The sequence below is a fragment of the Strix aluco genome, chromosome 1 (assembly GCF_031877795.1).
Source record: "Strix aluco isolate bStrAlu1 chromosome 1, bStrAlu1.hap1, whole genome shotgun sequence".
Taxonomy (NCBI): Eukaryota; Metazoa; Chordata; class Aves; order Strigiformes; family Strigidae; genus Strix; species Strix aluco.
Genome location: NC_133931.1, coordinates 22,134 through 49,390, shown reverse-complemented (window position 1 = coordinate 49,390; position 27,257 = coordinate 22,134). Strand labels below are relative to the sequence as shown.

Here is a 27,257-nt window from a genome sequence, read left to right as displayed (position 1 = left end):
CCTGCTCCGCAGCCAGGCCCGAGCTGGTCTGACAGGCTCAGGGCAGACGGGAAGGGAGAGGCCGCCTGCGGCTCAGGAATGTGCAGCCCTTATCTCTGGCTCCCCTGCAATCCTGGGGAGGGAACAACTCTCCGGAGTTTGCCTTTCTCTCGCTCTTACTCACCCTCTGCCCTGGGTGGAGCTTGATTCTCCTGGCTCGGAGGTGCCCGTGAATCAGGCTGCAGGCACGTCCAGGGGAGCGGAGAGCCGGAGAGCACGACCCGCCACCTGCCCCGGCTCACCTGGGAAGGTAGGAGAAGTGCAGGCGCCTCCTGGGGTACCTGGGCGGCTGCCTGAGGTGGTGGGCAGGGGCTGGGGAGGTCCTGTCCTGCTCCTCTGTGCAGGGCTGGGTGCTCGGGACGCGGGGCAGGGACCTGTCTGTGGGCAGGAGACGGCTGCTTCGAGGCAGAAAGGCTCCAGGAACAGGGGCTGCCAGCCACACCGTGACTGCTCCCGTGGGGGAAAGGAGAGTCCCAGGAGGAGACAGGGGAGGCAAGGGGGGAGGGAGAACGCGACGGCACAGAGAGCAGGAATTGTGGCATTGAGGGAAGAGAGCTGCCAGCCCTCAGGCAGCCTCATCAAAACTCCTTAGTGAGCGCGTCAGTGAACTTGTGTCCCATCTCCTCTGAGAAAGCACCATGGAGCAGATATTTCCGAAATTATCCCTGTCTTCGGGAAGAGATCTTGCAGCCTGATTCAGCTTCCCACGATAGAGCCTGAGCTGGCCGCCTCCTTGGATGGGAAACGCTGTAGGGATGTGTGGTCAGGAGACTGGGACAAAGAGGACTTCACTGGTGGTAGCGCTGGCGAGGCCGAGGTCTGCAGTAGGCTAAGAGCCAAGAAACAGCTCCTGAGGCCCACTGCGCCTTTACGTGCTTTGACCTCGCTCACACACATGGGTGTGTAGCTGTCTGCCGACATGGCCTGCAAGCAGCGACACAGACCTTCGTGCACGTACATGCAAAAGCACAGACAGGTTGCGTGTGGACACATGAGTGCACAGGCACACGTGCATATGCTCACAAATTTTTTCCACAGATGTGAGCCTGTCTGACAGACCTCAGGTTTTGTGTGTGAGCAGAGAGGACTGGGAAGGTCTTGCCTTCCCATCAGTCTAAATTGACTAAGGTCAATAGAGGTCAATTATGGCTTTTGTCTGGCCTGAGGACCGAGGTTCTCTATCTTCTAAACAGTTAGAGGGGGAGGAGGCATTTGTGAAGGGACAGAAGTGCCTATAGCATCCTTCTTCTGCTGAAAACATCTAATTCATGGAAGTTGCAATAAGCTCAACTGTGATAGAGGCCAAACATACATGAGTAACAGCTCTAGCAGCAAACTAGCCCCAGCACAGAGCAGTGACAGTTACAGCAGTGCAGAACAATGGTGGCCCGGATACCTCTGCACAGCCTACAGTGGTGTGTGTTTTCATTGGATGGAGAGGCAAGCAGACAGAAAAAACATAGGATGCCTTCACCCTATTACAAGGCCACAGAAGGGCTGCGGTTTGTAGAGAGAAAGTTTTTTTCATTTTGGCCTAACTCCCATTTATCTGAGGGGCTTTAGAGTTGTATGTGATGTCACCTGGCAGTGGAAATAGTATCTGAGGAAAAAAAAAGTTATGCTCTTTGTGTGGTTGTAGGGAAGATTGCATGTCGGAGGAAAAAGTGACAATGTCACATACCAGGGTCTGGTATGATTGTGCCAGAGCAGTGTCATAGCTGAGGACAGAGACACCCCTCCTCTATACATCATTTTTTAAGCAATCACAACTTTCCAAGCAACTGAAATTCACCTCCAAACCTTGCAGGATGGGACTCCCTTGTATTTTATGCTTAATGGAACACTTTTAGACTGCTTATCAGACCCCATTTGGCTGGATTTTTGTAGCCCTAATGAGGAAGAGAAGTTTCATGAGTGCATTTCTAAAATCAGAATGTGAGTGAAAGTCAAGGGCAGCATGCAGTTCTCGTCTAAATTATACCTTACACTGTTGGACCTTTTGAAGTCCTCTGTTTTAGACTTCCTTATGCCTGCTACCTAGTAAATAAAAATCCAAGGGAAGGGATTGATGGAAGGAGAGTAAGCTTGGCATGAGCGCTGCTATCATAGACATGGTGCTTAGGGACATGGTTTAGTGGTGGACTTGGCAGTGTTAGGTTAATGGTTGGACTTGATGATCTTAATGGTATTTTCCAACCTAAATGATTCTGTGAGTCTATCTCTTCAGGTAATCTGCTCTCTGTAAGAGGTCTCTTTTGCACACAGAGTTGCATTTTTCAGTAGCTGTAAACATCAGGTTTTGCCCTAGTGACCCTCTACAGTCTGGATTTACACATGCCACCCCATACCCTTTATTGCATGGGACAGTTAAGATTGTCACACTGACATGCTGTCTCAATAACCACTTCACAAGGAAAATTACGACATGTAATTTTTCTGCTACTTTTCCCTTCCTCTGGCCTGTAGGAAAATCCCCTGGACGTTCTGAATGTTTGGCTAATTTCCTGATTCTCCAGAAAAGAGTATTTTGTGGGATCCCTTGCACTCACTGATAAGCAGAGGTGAGTCCAGTAGGTGTTCTGAGGTGCTGATCAGGCTCCCAGTGCTACTCTGCCACATGCCCGTAGCATTCAGTACATTTACTACTCACCTTAGACACAATAGAGTTTATTATGCCTGTTTGTAGGGTCAGCTGACAAATGTACGTAATATGGAAGATAAAGTTGTAATCCATGAAAGTTCAGTGAATGACTTGATTAAATTAATTGAAGCAATTTCTCATCTGATGACCATGACTTCACATGAAGTGAAACTCCTACACTACAGCAGGCAGACATACCATTTTTTTAAATGATGACCAAGATCCATATAAGACCATCTAGAATAAAGAATGGGATCACATTCACTCAGATGCTTTACCATAGGGTGGTCAGTAGAGGCTGATCAGGTGACCAGAAGAAAAGGCCCTGGGGGTTGCATACATGACATTGTAATATGAATAACAAAGGCCGTATTTTCATCTTCCAAACAGAAATTTTAACAGTAACCCAGGCTTTGAGCCTACAGCCTAAAACTGAGAGAACATTTAGAATGAGAACACAGAGAGACTTCAGCAGAAAATACAGAAAGGAAAATTGAAAGAGGAAAAATAACTGCTATGAGGACTTAGCAGACACAGTTGTGGCTGAGAAAGGGTCTAATTCAGACTATTACCCACATGTCACCATGCTGTTCTGGGGAACGTATCTGAGCCTTGCTTGGTGAGAAGAGCAGTTAATAGGAAGGTGTCCAGCATCCTTTGCCATAGCTCTTGTAAAATTTCCATGGCAATGTGCTAGGACTAAACCAGGAAATTCTGGGGTACACTTGAAAACCAAAAGTGCCACAGGCACAGCACGGTGAGATTGGCAGGTGAGATGCCTTAAATTGAGAGATCCTTTCTCAGTAGAAGTCCAATCCTTAGTACAGAAAGCTAGCACATGTAGAAGTAGCTTCTGGAAAGAATGAGCCTATCTGTCACTGTTAATACTGGTTATTCAGTCTGCTGCAGCAGGATTAGAAGGCACTAGCTGTCCCTCCCTCACACAATGTAGAATTAAAAAACCTCACATCTTAAACCATATTCCAGGAGATGGGTCCCTCCCCAAATCATTTACCTAGTACATTTTCTTGAGAGCAAATCAACATTTTCCATGTCTTACTGTCACAATGTCTGCTCAAGTAGCTTTATCGTAGGCATCGCTGTCCTCTCCTAAAACTAACACTTCCAGAATATTAGCAACCTGTTTTCATATAATCTTTTCTGTTCTATCAGGCCAAGTAATTTTTTTTTTTTTAAATAAATGATTTCTAAACTTCAGGGGTTCTAGACATTTTGGAAACCTGAAAATTTTTCACAGCCCACTGTAAGAGCTGTAGGTGATGCCGTTCATTGAACACGGTGCATGGGCCAGCTGTGGCCCACACACTCCTGCCTGCTGGACCACTGTTTGGAAATTGCTCTTTGCTTTTTTCTCTTGGATGTACCATTTGCTGCTTCTTTGACTCTCAAAATCACTTTGATTCATTTCTTGACCAGGATTTGCAAGCCCTTCAAATGTGAATAGCACAGAGGGGTTTTGTGGCCATCTGTGGAGTACAGCGGGCTAAAGTAAATTCTTCTGCCTGTGTTGCCTCTCTCTTCTTGCTGGTGTCCAGGGCGATGAAAAGACAAGGTGTTTAAGCCCAGCAAATTGTGCCTGTACTTGCACGTAAGCATGGGGTCTCAGGCAGAGATCCTATCTTATTCTATCTTACTAGGCCTTTCCAGCCCGAGCGGCACGGCCTGGCTTCCTCCCAGGCAGTTCCCTCTGCTGGTGCGCAGACCCAGGAAGGCCTCAGCTTCTGGGAGTGTCTTGAAGCGGAGAAGCAGGTCCAGCCAGGGAAGTGATCATCTGAGAGAGGCAGTCTGGGAACTTGCTGTGCAGGCAAAACACGTAACAACAAGCACTGGAGTCAGCATTGGGAAGGAAGATAGAGCCAGCCTGAGGTGCTGAGACATCAGCAGGGGATGACGTCAGGCAGCAGCAGATGAGAGAGAAGAGAAACACTGAGCCAGTTTCCTATTTTCTTAGACTGGGTAAATACAGTCCAGTGCTCTTGATTTGCACCTGACACAAAGAATCAAGAAAAATGAAGGTCCTTTTATTTAATTTTTGGTTTTAATCTGTAGGGTTTTGTGGTGATCATCCACTCAGCGTAGCTGAAACTAGAATTTCATGCTACTCTTTTAGAAAAAAACCAGTTCAAGTTCATTGAAATGGAACATAATATGGACGGGCAGCAAATGATGCACAAGCCAACAGGTCTATACTTTCTCCAGTTTCTGCTCTTACTGTTAATCCAGAGGCAAAGGGAGAATTTTTACATCTAGCTTCATCTGTCAGTTACTTTTCCCTGCTCTGCCTACATTAAACACTTCCTTATGGTTGAACGTTTTTCTGTGCAGAGACAGTTGTAGACTGTGATCACATCACTGCTTACTCTTTCCAATATTAAGAAGGTCTGATAGCTTTTGTGTGTCACAAAAATCGAATGTTTGTGATAAGTATCAATGCTAGTAAAGTCACTGCCAGTTACACGAAGTGAAGCAGGCCTCGGGCCAAGCCAAAGGGAAATTTCCATTGGAGAGTCCCTCCTCAAAAAAAGCTCTTGATAATTGGACATGGATAGCTGCGTGCTCCTTTTTCTCCTCCTGTTTCTCTCCTACTAATGTTCTTTTGGCTGAGGAGGGGAGTGATTATATTAGTACTCCCTGTGCAGAGGTGCATTGGCACAGTGGCAACCAACCCAGTGTCTTTGGGAAAACCCAAGCAGACGGGTGGAGGAGACCTTTGCTGCTGAGAGATTGAATCCTGCCTCTCATCAGACCATTATATCAGCCTTCATCTCCTACTTGTTAAGTTTTCAGCAAGCTCCTTCGTGCTCTCCTTTATCCACTGCCCCTAAGCATGGGAGGGGTTACTCATAAACAGCTACAAAGCCTACCTTCTTTTTCTCCTTCAGCTTCCTCCTGAAAAAAAACCCCAACTATCCCATATTAGCATGCTAAAAAGTAAGTTCTAAAGAGCTAGTGTACTGAATGCTTGTTTCTTTCTATAGCCTTGTCCCATCTACTATAGTTAGAGGAAGGATTTCTTGGGAAGGATCTAAAGTTTGCAGTTTTGGTTCACTCATTATCTAATACGGTAAGGTTCTGATCATGACTGGTGTTCTTGATACTTCTAAATTTATGAACATGTTTTAAGAAATGAGCGCTTAGGATAGCAGAGAACTGCATGAAATGCCAAATAATGATAACAGCCTTCTAGAATGTGTGGAAAGAAGACACTGAGGATCAATACTTTTTTCCCTGACTTCATCCAATATCAATTCTGAGTGACTGCAAAATCAGAGGAACAGTAAATGCGAAGTACTGCAGGACTCGTATGGAGAAGATGGGAGCGAGTGTGGTGACTTGTCAAATGATAAATGAAAGCTAGTCTGGAATCCCTGTAAAAATAAATTCACAAATGTTTCATCTTGGTCCATGTGCCCTTCATGGTGGAGCAAATGGACCAAGCATGTGGTTCCTTAACAGACTTTATCTGTCTGATGCCAGTTACTTTGCCTGTCCTTTAAGCACTGTGATCGTTCTCCCATGCTTCTCCTTGTGCTAAGAAACTCCATCAAAAACTTGTTGTTCAAATGTCCCTATAGAAGCTATCTGCAGTATAGTGCCTACAGACCACTTAATTCCACAAGTGATTGTATGTACAATGCTAAATTTGCACATGTCCCAGTTGCTCCTTTGTACCTCTCAACTCATTTTTCTCTTTCATCTGTTTATCTGGTCTAATGGGGCCTAGATTATGAGACTGTCTTAAGCAAGAACGAATTTAAGAATTGCTGGTACTTCATCTAGTACTATGGGATTCTGTCTCTTCATCAGTCTTTTACTGTAACTGTGTATTCAACCAAACCAGCAAGGCTATTTGCCTGTAGCCTCTTGGGATTCAGGAAAATCAACTGGTTGTCAGTGGGGCAGTTCAGCAACAGCAGGACTAAAAGAAAAAACCACAAAGCGCAGTAATCCTATCCTAAAAATCAGCAGGATGCTCATTGCTCCTTAGTGGTCAAAAAGCAGATGGCATATTAGGAGAGGAACAGAATGTAAACACTGTATATAAAGCTATATTTCACTTCCATCTTGAGCTCCAGTCCCACCATCTCAAAAAAGAATACAGTAGGGTGAAACAAATGCAGAGAATAGACTAGAGGATCACCAGAGGCACAGAACAGTTTCCATATAAGAAGCAGTTGAGTAAGTTAGGGTTCTCCATCTAGAAAGGTGATGAGTGACAGGAGAGTTGACAGATGTATAAAATCAGAGCAGCATGACAGGGGTCAATAGATGCTGATTTTACTATCCAAAGCTAAAGAGCAAAGTACAAGCAGCAGATTCAAAAGAGAAGGAGACTGTTCTTGACTGTATTGCTGAGCTGTAACTCTTTGCCTCTGGCTGTTGCAGATGCTGAAATTTTATGTGGGTTTAGGGAAACCCGGAGTTTATGATAGAAAAATTCTTTGCAGCTATCTACAGTCATTAAAGCATATCTGGGTCAGGAGGTTCTTGAGCCTCAAGTAGGTAAAATTGGCTTAGAGAAGCTGGTGAAGCATCATAAATGCTTGGCCTGTCCCTATATGTTTTCCACACCATCTGCTCTTAGTCCTTATTGGAGACGGGTTTCTAGGCTTGATGGACCTTTGATCCCATCCGGTACAGCTGATTTTATGCTCTGTTCTCCCAGAAAGATGCGGTAACAAGAGGGCTCAGACATAGCAAGAATGAAGCCTGGAGAGGCTAAGAATTTGTGCACTCTTTATTTAGAGAAACCAGAAAGAAAATACAGAAATTGATATGAGTAAATGGCAGGTGAAATGCAAAGATGTTCAGAGGGGCTTTTACATTACAAACATTTAGTATTAAAGAAGACAATACACAGGAGTACAAAGTACACTATACTGCATGGAATGGGATTGGGAAAAATTACAATGTTTCTGGAGGATTATAATCTAAATAATCAGAATTTATGTGAGTGTCCTGGTTTAACAGTGAGGAAGAGCCATGTCAGTAATTTACACAGATAAAATCGATTGAAATATGTTATTTTGAATATAGTTTTGGATTAAGGATGTGGGTGCACACAAAAATGCTGTACACTCGTGTGTCATCACAGAGTAACGATTTCATAGCAGCTGTCTGTATGCATGTACCCTTACTTTTTAATACCCTGTGGTAAATGCAAGGTATTACAGTTCACTTTTGCTGAAGAAGTAATTGCCTTTCATTCATGACACGGAACATGTGTGGCGGGTACTGTGGATCATTATGTTTGTGCAAACTTAGTTTACTTCACAATAATTTGATTACAAATCTATACCCCAATGGCCAGTTGTTAGCTGGATAAATATGCTAAAGTTGTTTCAGGGAATAAAAGTGCATTACTTTCAAAAGACCATTAATAAGATCTCTTACAACGTTTACTGAAAGTAAGTGGTAATAAACACCGAAATTATTAAATCCAGAAATAATTGCAGGCAACTTTGGAAAAAAATTAACCAAGTGAGCTGAAAGGCCAGAATAATGCAAATGAAACCATGTGCTGCCAGTGCAAGGTAATTTATACAAAGGAAAAAACCTGATCTAATTGTATGCCCTCTGGGATTCAAGTAAACATACAGTTTTGCTTAGTGAAGGTGCAAGTATACTTATTATATAAGCCCTGACTTCTCCAAATCGTCTAAATAAATGCTTTCTGAAATGTGATTAAAATCCTACGTTATGCTAAATTAACAGGTCCTGCATTAGGTAGTTAATGAAATAGCAATTTATTAGTATCAATCATTAGAGAGAAGGTACTAATAACCTTCATTTTTATCAGACTTACCAGCAATTGAGTCTTTCTTCAGTGCTGCTCAGGAGTGGAATAAAATGTTTATGTAATCAATAAATAGTCTAGTAAAGTTCAAGGATAACATAAAGTTTGACAAAACAGTAAATATATATAAAAATATATTTACTAAATAACAGGATATAACAGTAAAATCACAACACTACAATGTGATCAAATGTATTTTCATACCATCAGATATAAAACAATATAAAGAAATCCAGAATGAAGGTTGCAATTATAGAATCAAAGATTCAGTGGTGTGAAGATGAATTAAATTACCAGAGAAACTTCAGAGAATTCTTAAGGAAAAGTCACAAACATTGTCCAGGGACAGGAGACAAGGCCTACCAACAGAAAGTCTGTTCAATTTATCAGGGAGAAAGCTGAGAAGTGATTTACACTCCACTTGAACAGACAAAAGATCTGGTATGAGGTAATTTTTCAATTGTGCGAATAGAGGCATTATAATACAGTTAAAATCAGAAGTTAAAGATTACTTTGTGAAAGAAGATGCATTTTCACTGCAATAAAAGTAAATGAACACTGAAGTAGGTTGCTAAGAAAATGGTTGACTCAGCTATTTGATATTTAAAAATGTGTATATATTTCTTATATATATTTCAATACAGTTACTGTGAAGAATGTTATTGCCTGTGTGTACAAGTGACTAGGGTGTTCAGGCTGAAAGATTGTTTGGCTCTTTTTTGCCCTTTGTATCTGCACTTTTCCACTCTACTCCGCTCTGCTTTTCTCTATCAGTCAGGCCTTTGGTAGAGTAGGACTGTGTGCTGCATGCTAATCATGGCTATACATTAAAATAGCAATGATAACCAAGTCTCATATCATAGGACTTCTCTGAAGGAGTCAGGAAGCAGTCTTCCTTATTGCACAACTGGATAAATGTATGTAGGGCTTTTCACCTTCCTTGGACCCAGCTGACCACTGGTACAGGTAGAATGGGATAGTGAAATGTTGAGTTGCAATGTGCAAGCCAGATATTCATCGACTTGCAATATTCAGTTATTCAGTGATAAGCTAATGGTTTGCAATAGTACATCAGATGATTTAACAGTCCCCCCTCATGTACTCTTAATCTTTTAAAAAGCAGTTGTGATATACATTAGCCAACAGACAGTTCAAAATTAAAATGAGCACTTTATTAAGAAGTTTTGTTTCAAAAAATAGTCATAATTGGATAGGTTTGTTTTTAACAGATTTGCATGAAGCTCAGTGTTATGTTTTATCTCTTTAACATTTTTATCAATACAGTAAAAACACTTGTGATAAAGCTTTTAGGTACGTGATTTTTGAGAAAGTCAATAAAAATAGAAGGTACAGCAGGTGTACAGAGCACCTTGGATCACTTGATAACTGATGCATCACAATTAGTTATTACACATACTAACTAGGAATCCATTTCATACTTAGGAAAAGGAGACCGTATCCCAACAACCACTGTAAAAACGAACGCGTATCAGAGTAGCCAACAAGCTGAAGTGCAATGCCATGGCAACATCCACGGATGTAGAAGGAGGAGTAGGGAGGCAGTTTTATTGGTAAGAGAATCATTGTAATGTTGTGTTCAGCTGTGCTGGCTGCACTTTAAAATGGACCTGGAACAGAGTACAAAAGAACTATTAGTACAGTTTGATGGCTTACAACTGTTGTACAGGATTCATCAGCCTTGATGTGGGTGTCTACTTTAGTGTGAGACAAGTACTTCACTGTATTGGCTAGATTTTGATTAATAATAATATTTTGGTAGTAGTAGTATGGACATCAGACGTTCATGGAGATGTTCTGCAATGAAGATACCTGAAGTTGGGTGAGACTGATCTATCCTCCTGTAAAAGTTATATTTGAAAGTACAACTGAAAAAGTAAAAAATCTGCTCCGATTTCTTTATTAGCCATTTAAAGACTGAAATTCTGGAACCACCCATCTCCTGGGCAGGTTCTGGTATAAAGTACTGAAAGTTTCAAGTTGGATCTTGGTAGAATGGATTGTGTGGCAGGATAAAGGTAATCCTGGGGTTAAAAAAAAGTACTGAAGCTTTGGAAGACTGGTTTGTTAATGTCTCTGGGAGAAAGATTAAGAGAAGACTTGGCCAAATGTAAGTACCTATATTAGAAGATGAATCTTATCCCATACTCCTTTGGTTTTATTCACTTATTCTCCATAGCTAAAAAGGGGATCACAAGGCCATTCGCTTGCACGTAGGCATGCTATACACCTGCATTTAGTTAATGAATCTGACCCTTGAGGAGCAATCCTGGTTCCCAAAGTTTGGTGTTTTGTGTCATTTTAGGTGCCTTAGAGTATCTAAAACACAGCAGATGTGGCACAAGCCCTACAAGAGACTCACACCCTCTCGACCAGCAGCTGGAGGCCAGGAAAGATATCTTAGGGCATCCCAAGTGACGTTAAACACCTGTGTGTAGACACCTGAATGTCTCCCCTGGTTATAGTTTGTTTGCACTTTATTTATATTTAATTCACCCAAGGCTTAAAGGCTAGGTGCTGGGAAGAAGTTAGAATTTTCCCCCTTGCTACCTAATTTGACTTCTGGAATTTTTCTTTCATCTTCCTCTAAAACAACAGGGACTGGACAGCAGGATAAGTAGTGGCAGATGCCAGTATGCTTAGTGGTCTTAAAGAACTTCTCAGGTCCCATATTGGTCTGTTTTGCTCATAAAAACAAGTTTAAAAAATTGCTGGAATTTTTTCCCAGGTCATATTGGCAGGATATAGTAGGAGTCCTTTGCTTTCTTGTACAACGTAGGGGCAGTACTCTTCCTGGGATGCTTTTCCTGATAAAGTCGCAGCAGCTGAAGGTGTGAAGGACAGTGGTGGTGTGCTTGAGCTTTCCTGTTCCCTTCTGGTAGTGCACTGTAGGTTTTACAGCTCTGGGGCTTTTGTAGTAAGGGTCTTTAGGGTCTTACTTTTTTCAGTTCTTGCATGTAAATGGAAGGAGGGATGTTCAGTGGTTCCTTTTGGACTGATCATATGTCACACAGCTGTTCACAATTGTAGATGCTGGATTTATGTGATCTCTGCTCCTCCCATAACCATATACAATTCAGTTCCTGAACTATAACTGGACTACAGATTATCTTACTACCCTTTATAAAGACTCTCAAGGGCAATGTGGAGGTGCCACACATTCTTTTTAGTGTCTTCATTTTTCACTAGATTCCCCATAGTTTGTGTCATAAAAATTTGTAAACTGTGACTAACAATTAAAATAAAATATTTCCCAATTAAATAAAATAAGCATATAAATTAAAATTCTCTATTAACCACTAGTTACAGGCTTCCATATACATTTGGTATATTTTCAGTCTGTGACGTAGTTTCTTTGACAGTTTTATAGTGGTTCAGATTTCCAGAAGTATGATGTCTGTCTTTTTCTGGGATGAATGAAGCTCCAGAAGATAGATTTGCAGGTGAAGATCAAGCAAGGAGGCAACCCCTTCTTGGAGTTCCCCTTTGTTTTAGACACCACCATAATCTAAGAAAATAGAGCTATCATGCAAGAACAGTAATAAATAATGTGTTCCCTAATCTGTCACTCTGGAATGAGGAAATCTGACAGTGGGTGTTCAGTGAATTCCTGTTAAAGGAACCAAGGCATTGCTGTCTAACTTTAATGAGAGCCTTTGCCAACCAGTTTAAAGGGCCCACATGGGCTATGCATTTCACAGAGCTCTTGCCTAAATTTTGCTGCTTCATTTTGCTCTTCCATGCCTCCTACATGACAACTGCCAAGGGTTTAAGAGAGAATGAGAAAGTACTGAATGAGAAAGCTGCCCTTCCTGGCATTATATATCCTGAATGCCCTACAAAATAAACAGAATACACAGTTCTCGAGTCAAACAATGACAAGGCAACACTGCATCCTTAGTAATATATCTCATCTTCTGTAAGGCATGTGAATTGGTACTCCACAAAATCCAGCACTGCACTGTGGTAACCGACACATTTTGAATGGATCAAAACTAGTTAACATAGATGTAAAGAGACAGTAGTTTAAAAAAACATTATATCTTAGAAACCTCACTATGGCAAATATTAGCCATACATGGTATGTTACAATTTTTAGCTGATTTGTAGGGGAGTTACTTACCAAATAGTGGATTATTTGACCTAGAACTAGAGACACAGCCTTGCAGTTGGCAGCTTAACAACATCAAATTTGAACCAGCATCTCAGAGTTCTGCCAATTGCAGAGAGGTAGTCCCAGGAGTTGTAATTTAGCAAAAAAAAAAACCAAAACAAACCACCAAACATTAACTAAATGCAGAGTCTAGATGAATTCTGCAAGATGGACAGTAGCAGGACTAGTAGCAAAGACTGCAAGTACATGGACTGCAAAAGCTCAGGTGACTCTGCTTCCTCATAGTGAGTTAACATTCCTAGCAGTTTCTAACCCAGGAGCTACCTAGATCACTTTTGTAAAGTTTTATTTATTCATGACCTGAGATAAGCTCACGCTTACCATAATGATAAAAGATAATAAACTTTGAGGTTTCAGTTAACTTCTCCCCTTCTGCTTAAATTGACAGGAAAGTAGTTTGAAAGACTACTGAAAGAGTATCGATCATTTTGTGCATCTTTTGTCATGCAAAGCGTGGAGTATATTAATTGTAGATAGCAGCACACGAAAAGCTAGAGGGATATTATTGCGATGATGCCAATGCCAAGAGTTCCCAAGATATTTCTTCACAGAAATTACCCATATTTTTTAGGCCTTTCAAATGATATAATGCAAATATACCATATCAATTATATAGATATATATATATATAAAACAGCATTCTTCATGCAAGCTGAGAATTCATCAACCTAGTATAGGTCTTGTTGCAGATTGGGGAATTAAAGCATGCCAACCAATTAATAGAATCATAGAATGTTTGTGTTAGAAGGGATGTTCAAAGATCATCTAGTCCAACCCCCTGTCACAAGCAGGGACACCTTCCAATAGCCCAGGTTGCCCAAAGCCCCGTCCAACCTGGCCTTGAGCACTTCCAGTGATGGGGCAGCCACAGCTTCTCTGGGCAACTTGTTCCAGTGTCTCACTACGTTTATGGTAAAGAATTTCTTCCTTATGTCCAATCAATACCTATCTTCTTTCAGTTTAAAACTGTTGTCCTTTGTCCTGTCACTACCAGCCTTGGTAAAAAGTCTCTCTCCATCTTTCTTGTAAGCCCCCTTTAAGTAAAATAGAAATAGAAATAAGAATAGAAATAGGAATAGGAATAGGAATAGGAATAGGAATAGGATAGAATAGAATAGAATAGAATAGAATAGAATAGAATAGAATAGAATAGAATAGAATAGAATAGAATAGAATAGAATAGAATAGAATAGAATAGAATAGAATAGAATAGAATAGAATAGAATAGTTCAGCTGGAAGGGACCTACAACGACCATCTGGTCCCACTGCCTGAGCACTCCAGGGCTGACCAGAAGTTAGAGCGTGTTGTTAAGGGCATTGTCCAAACGCCTCTTCAACCCTGACAGGCCGGGGGCATCGAGCCCCTCCCCAGGAGCCTGTTCCAGGGTTTGACCACCCTCTGGGTAAAGAAATGCTTCCTCCTGTCCAGTCTGAACCTCCCCAGCGCAGCTCTGAGCCGTTCCCCGTGTCCTGTCCCTGGGGCCCAGGGAGCAGAGCTCAGCACCCCCCTCTCCCCATCCCCTCCTCAGGAAGCTGCAGAGAGCCCTGAGGTCACCCCTCAGGCTCCTTGTCCCCAGACTAGACAAACCCAGAGCCCTCGGCCACCCCTGGCAGGATCTGCCTCCCAGCCCTTCTCCAGTTTTGTTGCCGTCCTCTGGACACATTCAGGGACCATCCCACCCTTCTCCAATGGTGGGCCCCAGACCTGCAGACAGGACTTGAGGTGAGGCTGCGCCAGCGCTGGACACAGCGGGACAATCTCCTCTCCTGGCCACTGGCCGTGCTGGGTTTGATGCCCCCGGGATGCCGTTTGCCCTCCTGGTGCCAGGGCACACTGCTGGCTCCTGCCGAGCTGCTGCCCCCCAGCACCCCCAGAGCCCTTTCTGCAGCCACCCCTCTCCCAGTTCATACTCGTGTCCAGAGTTACTCTCTCCCAGGTGGAGAACCTGGCACTTGCTCTTGTTAAATGTCATGCCATTAACGATTGCCCAACGCTCCAGTCTGTCTAGATTGCTCTGCAAGGCCTCGTGTCCCTCGAGAGAGTCAGCAGCACCTCCCAGTTTAGTATCATCAGCAAACTTCCTAACAGTGCATTCAACTCCCGCATCCAGATCGTTGATAAAAATATTGAGCAGAACTGGCCCTAGAATGGAGCCCCAGGGCACGCCGCTGGTGAGTGGTTGCCAGCCAGATGTAGCCCCAATCGCTATGACTCTTTCAGCGCTGCCGTCCAGCCACTTCTTCACCCAGCGCACCAGGTACCTCTTGTCTTATAGTTGGACAACTTTTCCAGAAGGATGCTGTGAGGGACAGTATCAAAAGCCTTACTAAAGTCCAGAAAAACTACATCCACTGCCTTCCCTTCATCCACCAGGTGGGTGACCTTATGGTAGAAGGGTATCAAATTAGTTAAAGTATTAGTTAAGTATTGAAAGGCCTCCCTGAGGCTTCTCTTCTCCAGGCTGAACAACCCCAACTCTCTCAGCTTTTATTCACAGCAGAGGTGTTCCAGCCCTCAGACTGTTTTTGTGTCCCTCTTCTGGACCTGCTGTAACTGGTCCATGTCTTTTTTGTACTGGTGCCCCCAGAGCTGGACCCAGCACTGCAGGGGGGTCTCCCAGAGCGGAGCAGAGGGGGAGAACCCCCCCCTTGCCCTGCTGCCCACACTGCTCTGGGTGCAGCCCAGCACACGGGTGGCTTTCTGGGCTGCCAGTGCCCGTTGCTGGCTCACAGGCAGTTTTCCACCCCCCAACCCCCCCAAGTCCTGCTCTCCATCCCCTCCTTGCCCAGCCTGGGTTTGTGCTGGGGATTGCCCCGACCCATGGGCAGGACCTTGCCCTTGGCCTCGTTGAACTCCATGAGGTTTGCCCGTGGCCCCTCTCCAGCCTGCCCAGGTCCCTCTGGCTGGATCCTTCCCTCAGCGTGTCCCTGCACCACACAGCTGGGTGTCGGTGGGGAACGTGCTGAGGGTACCTCGATCCCACTGTCCATGTCATTGATGAAGATATTAAATTCTAGAGCATGAAGAAAACACACAAAACACATGACATCACCTTATCCATTATTTAAATTTTTTTCTAGCTGTATAAATGCTAATAGCTACTAACTAGAAAGCACCTCTAGATGAGTAGCTTTAAAGAAAACTGAGTATTGTAGCACACCTCTCTGGTTCTGTAAACAAACCCCTGCCTATATAGTGTCCTTTTGGACTAGGAAATCAGCTGCCTGTGTGTTTGAAGTAACAGATATTGAAGTTACAGAGATCTTGATTTGCTCAAGCTTTTTCTATTTGTATGCAGAAACTTCAATCTCTTCAACTCTCACTTGGATCCAGAGGCTATGGTAATATTTCGTTACAGATGTAGACACAACCAGTCACTCTTGAAACTGTTTTTATTCCCCAGACTCTAAATCTGTATCAGGAGACCATCAGCTTCCCATCTTGCACAAACATAAGGTGCAGACACTTGCTCCACTTCTGGCATACCAACAGATGCATCACAAGTGCAGTCAGGGCCGTATCTTTTTCAATGCATTCCAGATAATTCCCAAGAACTATCAAGTGCTTTTGCTCTCTGGAATCCTATTCAGTGAGTTAGTTTTCTCTTAAGAGTTGCAGAATATTTAATATATTTTAAAAATTAAAAGTCCTGCTTAATTATCATATAAACTGTTTCAAACCAGAATTGATCTTCTATCAAGAGATACAGGCCAGTGCCTGCACAGTGAGTGCAGAGCGGGGGTGGCCGAAATCGTCTCTTTTGCTCACCTGTGCCGTCTATGGAGCTGACGAGTGTCCTGAGTGCATTCGCCTCATCGCACACACAGAGACTTTCTGTGCAGCCCTGATGCTGTTACTCGGGCACTGCCTGGGGGCTCTGGACCAGTGTGAAGACACCGTGAAGTTGATCTGTGCAGGCGCAGCAGGCTGCCGCTCGGCGTTACAACTGCTGCTGCAAACATGTCTCACAGTCCAGACAGAAGGGTGAAATCTTCAGATTCTTCCTGAACTACATTTCTAAAACAAAAATGAGAATCTGTTCAGTGGCATCAAAGTACATGACAGCTATGCTTTAAAAGTGAGCAAACTCTAGAATTTCCTCATGCTTAGGCTCAGGGTAATCTAGGGGCTTTTTGGGGGGAAAAAGATACTTTTTTTACAATTTTCCTGCCTTCCCTGGGGAACAGCCAAACACAGTTATTGTAGCTACTCTTAAATTAATTTTGCCCACTTGTTAGGGACTTGTCCTTATATCCTTGCAGGTCATGAGTTACTTCGGCTTATGGTGGCAGAAACATAATTCCAGGTTTTTATTTCACAGTTCTCAGACTTGTGCGTCTGTTTTGAAGGACATTAAAACCACCTGAAGGAAGTGAGGAGGCTTAATGACTCAAACCTTGCCTGGGCAAACACGGGTATGGCACACTCAGCGGGCTGAGGCTCCTTCTCAGCGTTAGCTTCTGAGAAGGAGCTGGCTGCAGGGAGACATCGCATCCCGCTCCTTCTCTCCTTGCGAGCCAAAGAGGGTGACGCTGCAGATCCCCGGCCCTGCTCGTCAGCCGCAGCTCCCGCCCCAGGGCCGGGCGCGCTCGGGGCCGGGTGTTGCTGACTCCGGTGCGGGTGTTGCCGGCTCCGGTGCGGGTGCTGGCCGCGGCCCGCGGGCCGTTCTCGCAGCTGGGGGTGACGCCTGGGACCGGCGGCCCCGCCCGCCCCGCCCCGCTCCGCTCCCTGCAGCCGGTGCCGGACGCCCCGGGCACCGCCGAGCGCTGCTGCGCCTCTGCGGAGGCTCCTCAGCAGGGCCCCGGGCGGGAGACGGGAGGGCCGGAACGGCGGGAGAGCCGATGGCCCGAGGCTGCCGCACCCGCGGCCCCCCCAACCCCGGCAGCCGGCCCCCGGCTCCGCCGCCCGGTCCTGCCCGGCCCGAGCCCCGGGGTCCGCCCCGGCCCCGCCGCGGCCCGGTGGCACCCTGGGACGGGGCGGGCGGAGGCAGCGGCCGCCTGAGGGAGCGGCTGTTCTCGCTCTGGCAGCGTGGGCCGGGCCGGTTCCCGCTCTTGTCCCGCTCTTGTCCCCGCCGTGCCGCAGGAGCACCGGCACCTTCCCAAGGCACCTGGCAGGCCAGGGCCCTCCCGGCACCGGCTGTCCCCTACCGCGAGTCCCTCCAGCTCGTAGATGTGTTCTCCCGGTGCCCAGAGGCTTAGAGAAAACCACGAGGATCATTTTGCTTTTGCATCATTTCTTCACTGGTCCTATTTTCCTGCTTACTCATGAATTACTGACTACCACAAATCCTCAAGGAGCTGAAGTGACGACTCTTGCTGGAACCACGACCCCACTTCGCCTTCCCCCTGCGCTTCCCGACACTTCCACCACCAGCTGTGGGATGGTGGAAAAGTTCTGACGCAGTATTGCTTGCCTGTCCTGTTTGTACGCGCTTTCTCTGAGCGTCCTAAAACATCCTGTGGGGGGAGTTCTGCACAGTGAGTACAACTGAGGAAGGGTGTTTCCTGGTCATCAGTTTGAACCCACTACCTGCTAGTTTAATTTTATGCCCTTTGAGTTCCCATACTGGAGGAGAGAATGGACAGCTGTCCCTGGTCATGTTTTGTAGATGTTTTCTCTAGACTAAAAAGTCATCGTTCAGATTTATAACAGCCTTTTTCAAGATGTGAGGAGTGAGACTTTCATATTCACAACACATTCAGGCTGTGAGTTCCCTGTGAACCTGTGCAGTGGTGTTATTTTCTCTATTCCTTACCTGATAATAATCCTTAGCATTAGCTGACACTTTTCCTTTAAAGGTCCATCTTCTTGATTTATAACAGTATTGAAATAATGACATCAATCAATAAAATATAAAATTAAGGTTGTTTCACCACTTCATGTTTATCAACGTTATGTTCCCTCTGACATTCTGATTGTCCAGTAAGTACCATAAGGTTCTTCTGCTTTGTCTTTGTCTTTTGTTTTTGTAGTTGGCTCTCAACACTACTGCTCTGAGCAAGCACAGGGAGCAGTTTGCTGTCTGCATGACCATTCATCCCCTTTATGGGGTGTATCTAAATATGTTGAATATGTTGGTCTCATACCCAAGAATGAATGGAATTCTGGGAGCATTTCCTTAAAATGAAAGGCTAAAGACACTACTAAAATAGTTAAGAGCAAGTGACTTGAGCACACCAAAATGGAGGTATATAGTGGGCTCCTTTTTATTTTAAGAGAAAAAAGATATAATGAGAATTAGAGTGGGAAGATAAATGTAGACAACTCAGACTACAAATCAGGCTACATGTGTAAAGACAATTACCTATTGGAATCCGTCACACAGGGACCTATTAGATTCAGTTGCTATCTTTATATTAAAGACCATAGTTTTTCCTGTTGTATCATGCAGTTCTACTAGGAATTATCGTCTGAAGCAGGAGTAACTTGTGGGAGTTTGAGGCAGGAGTAACACTGCAGTGATCTGTGCTATGTAGGTAGTCAGATCAGAAAGTCCCCTCGGGTTTGATCTTGAAACTATTCTAGCTTTACACTTACAGCTATTGATGAGAGTGATAGCATGGGCCTGAAGTCTTTTCTTCCTCCCATATCCATGGCAATCCCTTCCATTCTGGGAGCAAAAGTGTTGTTTGGCAATGACAGTAGCAGCCACTTTCACCCTTTATGCTCACGCTGCCATTAATGTAACTTTGCATGAGTGCTCAAGGGCAGCCACGCTCTTTTCTAATAATGAGGAAGCCTCTGTTGGCATGTCAGTGCTGCAGCCCCGGGAGAGTATGTCTGAGCATTGACATTAATTGCAGGTCAGAAGCCAAAGTGCTTTGGAGTCCTTTGCAGATCAGTAGGATACTATTTATTGAGTTGTATTTGTGGCATGACAAGCTTTTCTTCCAAAAATTGGTTAAAAACAAATTTGTCTTTAGTCTCAAATAATAGGTTCCCTACAGACAACTGTCAAATATTGAATATGAGCCCCTTCAGCTCAGATTTCTCCCAACATCAAGAGATCAAAGAAGCAATCATGCCCCTTGCTTCTTATTTCTTCATGGATCTCGTGAAGACTTGTCTGACTTCTGACCATGTTACAACAGCAGGATGCCCTTATACTTGCCGGCATTCCACTCATACCCTGCTTCTGTTCATATGCTGAGATGATTACAACACTCAATTTATAAGGATTCAGAGGGTACCTTTGTATACATGCATATGCCTTTTGGTTTAGTGCCTTATTACATACAGTGAATTATTTTTGTAGCATTAGGAAATGAGTTTTAATTGAATCCAGATAATAACCAGCAGCATTGTTCTTTAGAGGGGCGAAAAAAAAAGAAAAAAGCTTTAAAACCAAAGACAAATTTAAGCTTAGCAATCAGCAGCCTAAAAAAGAAAGTTGGGCATTCTGTTATATGCATCATCCTTGTTCATCACAGTGCTGCCTGCTTTGATTTGTTCCTTATTTTGCCCCAGACATTTAACGGTGTTAAAGTAATGCTTAAGTCATTACTGCCTTTGCCTAATTTAAGGCTCCCATCCGTTCAGAATGAACTTTCTCCAACATTACGCTGTGTGCTTCGAATCTCTTCCCTTTTGATTTTACCATCATGAACCCCCAACTCTCACCATTTATGAGGATGAATGTGTCATTGGAGTGAAACTGCTCTCATGGTTGTTTTTTTTCTTTTCTTACAGCTCTCCCTCCCCTCATGGCTCGTCGATCTCAAAGCTCCTCACAGGGGGACAATCCCCTTGACCCGAACTATCTTCCCCCCCATTACAAGGAGTATTACCGCTTAGCTCTGGATGTGCTTACTGAAGAGGGCAAAGAAAGTTACCAACGCTTCCTGGCAGAGGAAGCAGCCCCTGATTTTCTTTGCAACTCGGAGGTGGATCACATCATACAGAATCTCCAGAAACCCCAGTACGCCAATCAGGAAGGCAGCACAGACACTGCAGGTGACAATGACATGGATGGATCTTCCGGGACTTACTGGCCCATGAACTCCGACCTCGCTGTTCCTGAGCTTGACCTGGGCTGGCCAATGGTCTTTGGGTTCAGGGGAACAGAGGTGACAACTCTCGTGCAACCACCCCCCCCGGACAACCCCAGCATTAAGGAGGAGGCTCGCAGAATGATTCGTGCAGCTCAGCAGGTGAGATAGTGCAGAGCCCAACTAGAGCAGAGCTACAACCGTATGTGTGCAGAGGATGACTTGGAATGCATTGGGTCCTCTGCTGATTCCCTGGACTTTGCTCCCAGGACCTGACAGAGGGGCGGGATGATTCTAAAACTACCGTTTACTGCATCAAAGCTAGCCTCTGGTCTCATGGAAGAGTGTGTAAGGGCATGCTAAAATTACCAAGAGTTCATAGAATCGCAGAACAGTTGAGGTTGAAAGGCACCTCTGGAGATGGTCTAGTCCAGCCCTTCTGCTCAAAGCAGGGTCGATTAGAGAGGGTTACTTAGGACATGTCCTGAGTATCTCCAAGGATGGAGACTCCACAAACCTTTCTGGGCAACCTGTTCCAGTGTTCAATGGTTCAATGACCCTTACAGTAAAAGAGGTTTTTCTCATGTTTAACTGGAATTTCCTGTATTTCAATTTGTGTCTTGTGTCTTGTCCTTTCACTGGGTACCACTGAGAAGAGTTTGGCTCCATCTTCCTTACACCCTTCCATCAGGTATTTATACTCACTGATAAGAGTCGTGAAGGACAGGGACACAGAGCTTTGAAGCTGCTTCCCACATTATCAGCATATAGATGCAGCTATATAGTGGCTGACTGAATGTTGGCCAGGAAGTTATCTGAAAATGGCATGGCTGTGTTGGAGGGGTGAGCAGTGCCCAGGCAGCTCAATACAACCAGTGTGGTTACATGACCAAAAAAATACCCGCTATCGTTGGATTAATGAGTAAGGGAACGCTCAGTGGCAGTGAGGTTTTTCCCTCACCTCTCACCCTCATATACAGAATACACACCTTAGATGACAGCAATTCTGTTTCCAGCTCTGGGGCCCACCGTGTTTAAAGGAACCTTCAAATGGGAAGGTTCCTGTTTATAAAGGAAGTTGAAATGGAGACAGTGCAGCAGCGCAGTGTTGGAATGTGGGGTGCTGGGGAACGTGATCAGTCAGGGCCTACGCAGGCACAGATCACTGATGTCTGCCTTGCGTTCTTTTCCTAGGTGGTAGCCATAGTGATGGACATTTTCACTGACGTGGACCTGCTGTTTGAGGTGTTGGATGCTGCTGCTCGCAGAGTGCCTGTGTACATCTTGCTGGATGAAATGAACTCGCAACTTTTCCTCGATACAGCTGCTAAATGCAGAGTCAATCTTAACTATGTGGAGGTGAGCAAACCAAAGACCTGCCCTAATTCGCATCCTGAGGGGGATATGTCCTGGGACACAGAGGGCTGTTATGGCAGTAGAAACCTGAGAAAAATGGGCCAGACCCTGGTGGAAGATGAGTATGAAGAAAGCTAGGAGAGCTGGCACAGCAATACAGGGCTGAAGGCTGAAGACACACTAACAAACGGGTTTATCTATCCATTGTGTATGCAGACAGAATCACTAGAGCTGAAGTATAAAAATGGTGGCAGGATGGAAATTAAAAGAGCAAGGGGAAGAAGGAAGGGCAGGGGGAGGGAAGTAACAGCTTCCAGCTGAGTCAGTGCCTTGTCTGGTTCCAGTTCCTAAGGGTGAGGACGGTTTCTGGCCCAACCTACTACTGCCGCACAGGGATGTCCTTCAAGGGCCACGTGAAAGAGAAGTTCCTCTTGGTGGACTGCATGGTGGTGCTGAGCGGCAACTACAGGTGAGGAGCCCTGCAATGTTACATGTCTCAGTTTCAGAAAGAAAGAGGCTGGTTAATTGGTAAAGCAGTGCTTCGCCACTTCCAGAACATCAGTGTCAAAATTTTTCTCACTGAAGGGTACTGAGCAGCAATTTTGAGGAAAAAATACACCATTTCGCAACTGAGGTACGTACACCAATTAAACAAGCCAGACACCTGAAGCCCAGCTTCCTTCATGTCAAGAGTGTAAATGATCTGTAAAAAAGATATAGTAATTATAAGGGAATGTGGGTTAACCCCAGTAGGCAGCCAAGCCCCACACAGTTCACTCACTACTCCCAGAAGGATGTGGGAGAGAATCAAGCTGTGGGTTGAGATAAAGACAGTTAATAGCTAAAGGAAACCTGCACATGCAAGCAAAGCAAAATAAGGAGTCTTGTTCACCACGTCCTATCAGCAGGCAGGTATCTAGCCATTTCCAGGAAAGCAGAGCTTGACTTGGGAAGACAAATGCCATGATGCTGAACATCTTCCTCCTTCCTGCAGACAGTTGAGGTTGGAAGGGACCTCTGGCAGTCGTCTGGTCCAACCCCCTCTGCTCCAGCAGGGCCACCTAGAGATGGTGGCCAGACGGTTTTTGAGTATTTCTAAGGAGGGAGACACCACACAGTCCCTGGGCAACCTATTCCAGTTCTCAGTCATCTGCACAGTAAAAAAGTGTTTTCTTATGTTCAAATGGAACCTCCTGTTTCAATTTGTGCCCACTGCCTCTGGCCTGTCACTGGACACCACTGAAGGAGCCTGCCTCCCTCCACCCCCTGTGCCTCCCTGCAGGCACTGATACACATTGAGCCACCAGCCCTGCAAAGGTGCTGCTGCCTTTTTTCATCTCATTGCCTGCCAGAACCCCCACGTCATTTCCAGCCAAGCAGCTTTCTAGATAGTCCTCCTCAGCCTGTACTGGTAGATGGGCTTGTTCCATCCCAGGTGCAACATTCTGCATCTGCCTTTGCTGGGTTGCATGAGGTTCCTGTCAGCACATTTATTTCCCCAGCCTGCTGAGGTCCCCCTGACTGGCACATCAACTGCACCAACCCCCCCAGTTCTGGTGCCATCTGCAAGCTTCCTGAGGGTGCACATTGTCCTGTTCTCCAGGTCATTAATGACAGTGTTAAAGACAATTTCCCCAAGACGTGACCCCTGAAGAACACCACTTATAACTGCCCACCAGTCAGACCTCAGATCCCTGACCGCCGCCCGTTCACCAACCTCCCGTTCACTGTGTTGGCACACTCATTCAGTCCACAGTACTCCAGTTTGGCTACAAAGATCCTTATGTAAAGGTCATGTGGAAACCCTTGCTAAAGTCAAGAAAAACCTCATGTTTGCTGTCCCCTTGTCCACGCAGCCAGCCTTCTCTTTGTAGAAGGCAATCAGATCGGGTCATGGTTTGCCCTTGGGAAATCCCTGCTGTCTGATCCCAGTTATCTTTCTGTTATTCCTGTACCTGGAAATGGCTTCCAGGAAGATTTGCTGCACAATTTTCCCTCAGACTGAGGTAAGGCTGACTTGCTGTAGCTCCCTAGTTGATCCTTTTGGTCTTTTTAAAGATGGGCACAACAACTACAACCCAAAGTAATTGCAGGAACATCTACTACGTATGAGGATTATCATCATCTTGCTCTCTCGCTGCTGTTACTACTGACTGGCTTTTTAGACCAGAAGTCATTTATTGCCTTGTAAAATCCTCTGCAAAGATGTGATGCCAAATCAATTTGTAACTATCAGGCTTGGGAACAAGAGTGTGCAATGAATCGTTGCCTGAGCAGTAAATAATATCAGGAGAATTTTCTTCAGGCAAGCAAATGGTTTAATGTAAACTGGTACAGTCAAGTTACTCGATGCTAATACGCTATCGCTACTTCTATTTCTCTTTGTAGTTTTATGTGGTCTTTTGAGAAGATTCACAGAAGTATTGCACACATCTTCCAGGGGGAGCTGGTGGCCAGCTTCGACGAAGAATTCCGAATTTTGTTTGCGCAATCAGAACCTCTTGTTCCTCCAGCCAATGTCTTGGCAAAGGCAGAGAACACGTTTGCCATGACTCCCTTCGGCAATAACATGCCTTTCTTTCCAAAAAAAGCACCCCTGATGTTCCAGAGGGATGACAATCTTTTTCCCTCCTTTATGGACAGAGTTGATCCAGACAGGTATTTCCTGTCAAATTTCAGGCGGGATGACATGCTGCGCCATACTGTGGAGGGGTCGGCCATGCGAATGTATAAAAAGGTAGAAATGGAGAATTCTCAGATGGATCCTGTCAGGGGTTTTCTCCGTTCCAAGCAATTGGAGTTGGATGCTTTTAAGAGACACAGTTTCGCAGAAGGAACATTTGAAAATTTTGCTTCTTCTAAACAGTATGCCAGGCAGATGTTCATGAACAATATGGATGAATTTAAAATCCAGTCTAGCCATTTTCAGAAGGATCAGTTCTACCAGTACCAGTTTGAACATCCCCATCTTTCTGGCAGACCTCAGGGACTCTTTGAGAGAATCCGAGGTGGTAGGCCAGGATTCAATGAACTGGAAGACTATGGAGAGGGACCCAGATACCCTGAACTTGAACCCAATTTTCCACAGGAGGCTTTCCCCTTAAGGCTGGATTACGTACCTTCGAATTCTTCCAGGGAAGTGAGACATGGCTCTGATCAGCTGAATCCTGCAGGCAATGGCCCAATGGGAATGATGTTAAGAAGGCAGAATATAGGACAGAAATTTATTTGCCAGACTTCTCCTACACAGAAACAAAGCCTGGAACAACGCCTGTTCTTACAAGACAAAGATGAGGACCAAGATGAAGACAAGAACACACAGGAAAATAGAACAGGTTTACGTAACTGGAGGATTTCTTCATACCTTAGTGCATACCAGTCTGAACCAGAAGAAGGTCTTCCAATGCCGATGGAATCAGAGGCATATAATGATGTTCTTGGGGATACCCTCACAAAGCACCCCACTGACCTCATCCCAGCATTCAAATCCCCTATGTCTTTTAATAGCAAGTCACTGGGAATTGAAAGTGCCAAAGAATTTTCAGATCCTGATAGAGTAGGTGAAGAAACCCCTATAATGAAACAAGATGCCTTCAGGTCCAGAATAAATCCTTTGATCCAGAGGAGCTCAAGACTCAGGTCCTCTCTGATTTTCAGTGCTGCCAAGTTAGATCAGCCTAACACCACAATAGAAAAGGTTCAGATGATCCAAAAAGAACAACTGTCCAGTGAGTTGACAAAAGACAATGAAACTATAAAGACAGCCACCTCATCTAAAGTGGCAGAACTTTTAGAGAAGTACAAAGCTGTGGGCAAAGATACGGAACGAGCTACAGTCACTCATACCAAAGCTGTTTCCAGTTATCTACAGGAAGAATCACAGAACACAGAGAAGAAATGTACCAAATCCGTGCAATATAAGATTCTGGAGAGTAGGATACTAGACTCCAAAGACTCCTGCAGTACTTACAAAGTGCATGGGGAGGCTGACAGACCATTTGGAATGGCCTCATCAACCCCCCAGCTTGTTGATGCATTGAGTAAAGATCCCCTAGCACATATTAGCACTAAGGTGGACAAATTATCATCTCGGTTTTACCCCATAGAGAATAAACCTGCTCTTCCAGAGAAGGAGAGTCTTATATTTGTAGGAGACACTCAGAAATTGACTCTTCCAGAGAAGAAGGAGAGAGTGACGTTCAAAGAAGACACTCAAAAATTAGTCAATACAGAACTGAAGAAACCACAGATTAGGACAAGTACCACATCAGTTCTTGAAAACTTGTCTAGAAGTCAAGGATCTGACAGCTCTCTCAATAAATCTGAGGAAGACTGTTCAAAACAAGAACAAAATCCAATGGAATTTTTAAGAAAAGGGTCACTACGGCTGAAGCAGCTTTTGACCCCAAAAGGTGAAAAGAAGTTGGAGGAGGAATCCACTTCTGAGAGTGGAAAATCTGACAAGTCAGCTGTGGTTCTCAAACGATCTTCCATAGGGGACTGTCAGGAAATGATGGAGGAAGAAAAAACCCATAAATTTGCAACACCCCTTCCTCCCAAAAGCAACCAGCCAACACAGGGGAGATTTCCTTCATCCACCACTAACATCCTGTATAGCAGCAACCTCCGTGATGATACCAAGGTGATTTTGGAACAAATCTCTGCAAACAGTCAGAAGAACAGAGCTGAACTGGCCAAGCAACTACCATCCACGAGTAATCCTGATCTTTCTAAGTCAACTACAAGCTTGGAAAGGAAAGGTGAGAAGGAGAAAAGCTGTAACATCCACAGGTCAGAGAGTTTTGGGAGCCAGAAACGAAATCTTCAGCGGCAACCATCAGAGGATAGAGACACCCTTCTGAAAAAAATGGAGAATATGCGGAAGGAGAAGCGAGTCTACAGTAGATTTGAGGTCTTCTGCAAAAAGGATGAACATACAAGTCAGAGTGAAGAAGAATATGACGCAGATGCTAAAGACAAGAAGATGGGAAAATTCATGCCCAAAATCCTGGGGACCTTCAAGACCAAAAAATGATCATAGAAATACTATTTAATTCCATCTAATCACTGACTGTCAAAGGCAACTGAGGAAGTAACTTGTTTATGATGGCTGTAAGCACCATAGGCAATACGCTCCACAGTTAGTCAGTGGAAATGTGTTCAGCAGTAGACTCCTATGGCACAATTTGCCCAATAAAGTCATGTGGTATCAGGCAACCTT

At 44.7% G+C, this 27,257-nt stretch overlaps 2 protein-coding genes across 6 annotated transcripts; one reads left to right on the top strand and one right to left on the bottom strand.

Annotated features, from left to right (window-relative positions):
- The first annotated feature begins 205 nt into the window (after positions 1-205).
- On the top strand, positions 206-27,257 carry FAM83H (family with sequence similarity 83 member H). Of its 2 annotated transcripts, none has more exons than XM_074821675.1 (5): positions 206-289; positions 20,382-20,842; positions 21,875-22,039; positions 22,381-22,505; positions 24,425-27,257. In XM_074821675.1, the coding sequence occupies exons 2-5, from the start codon at positions 20,396-20,398 to the stop codon at positions 27,069-27,071; spliced, it is 3,384 nt and encodes a 1,127-aa protein (XP_074677776.1). In that variant the 5' UTR covers positions 206-289; positions 20,382-20,395; the 3' UTR covers positions 27,072-27,257. The 2 variants fall into 2 exon arrangements, with proteins under 2 accessions (XP_074677776.1, XP_074677868.1); XM_074821767.1 differs by lacking the exon at positions 206-289 and adding an exon at positions 18,080-18,169.
- On the bottom strand, positions 9,706-18,084 carry LOC141922551 (uncharacterized). 4 transcript variants are annotated; one of them, XR_012623012.1, is made up of 3 exons: positions 17,094-18,084; positions 16,461-16,709; positions 9,706-10,126 (listed from the first exon to the last, which is right to left on the bottom strand). XR_012623012.1 is itself a non-coding variant. In XM_074821953.1 (2 exons), exons 1-2 carry the CDS (start codon positions 17,907-17,909, stop codon positions 16,686-16,688), a joined length of 840 nt encoding a protein of 279 aa, XP_074678054.1. In that variant the 5' UTR covers positions 17,910-18,084; the 3' UTR covers positions 16,213-16,685. The 4 variants fall into 4 exon arrangements, 1 of the variants encoding a protein (XP_074678054.1); XR_012623022.1 differs by having other exon boundaries at positions 17,840-18,084; XR_012623024.1 differs by having other exon boundaries at positions 17,955-18,059.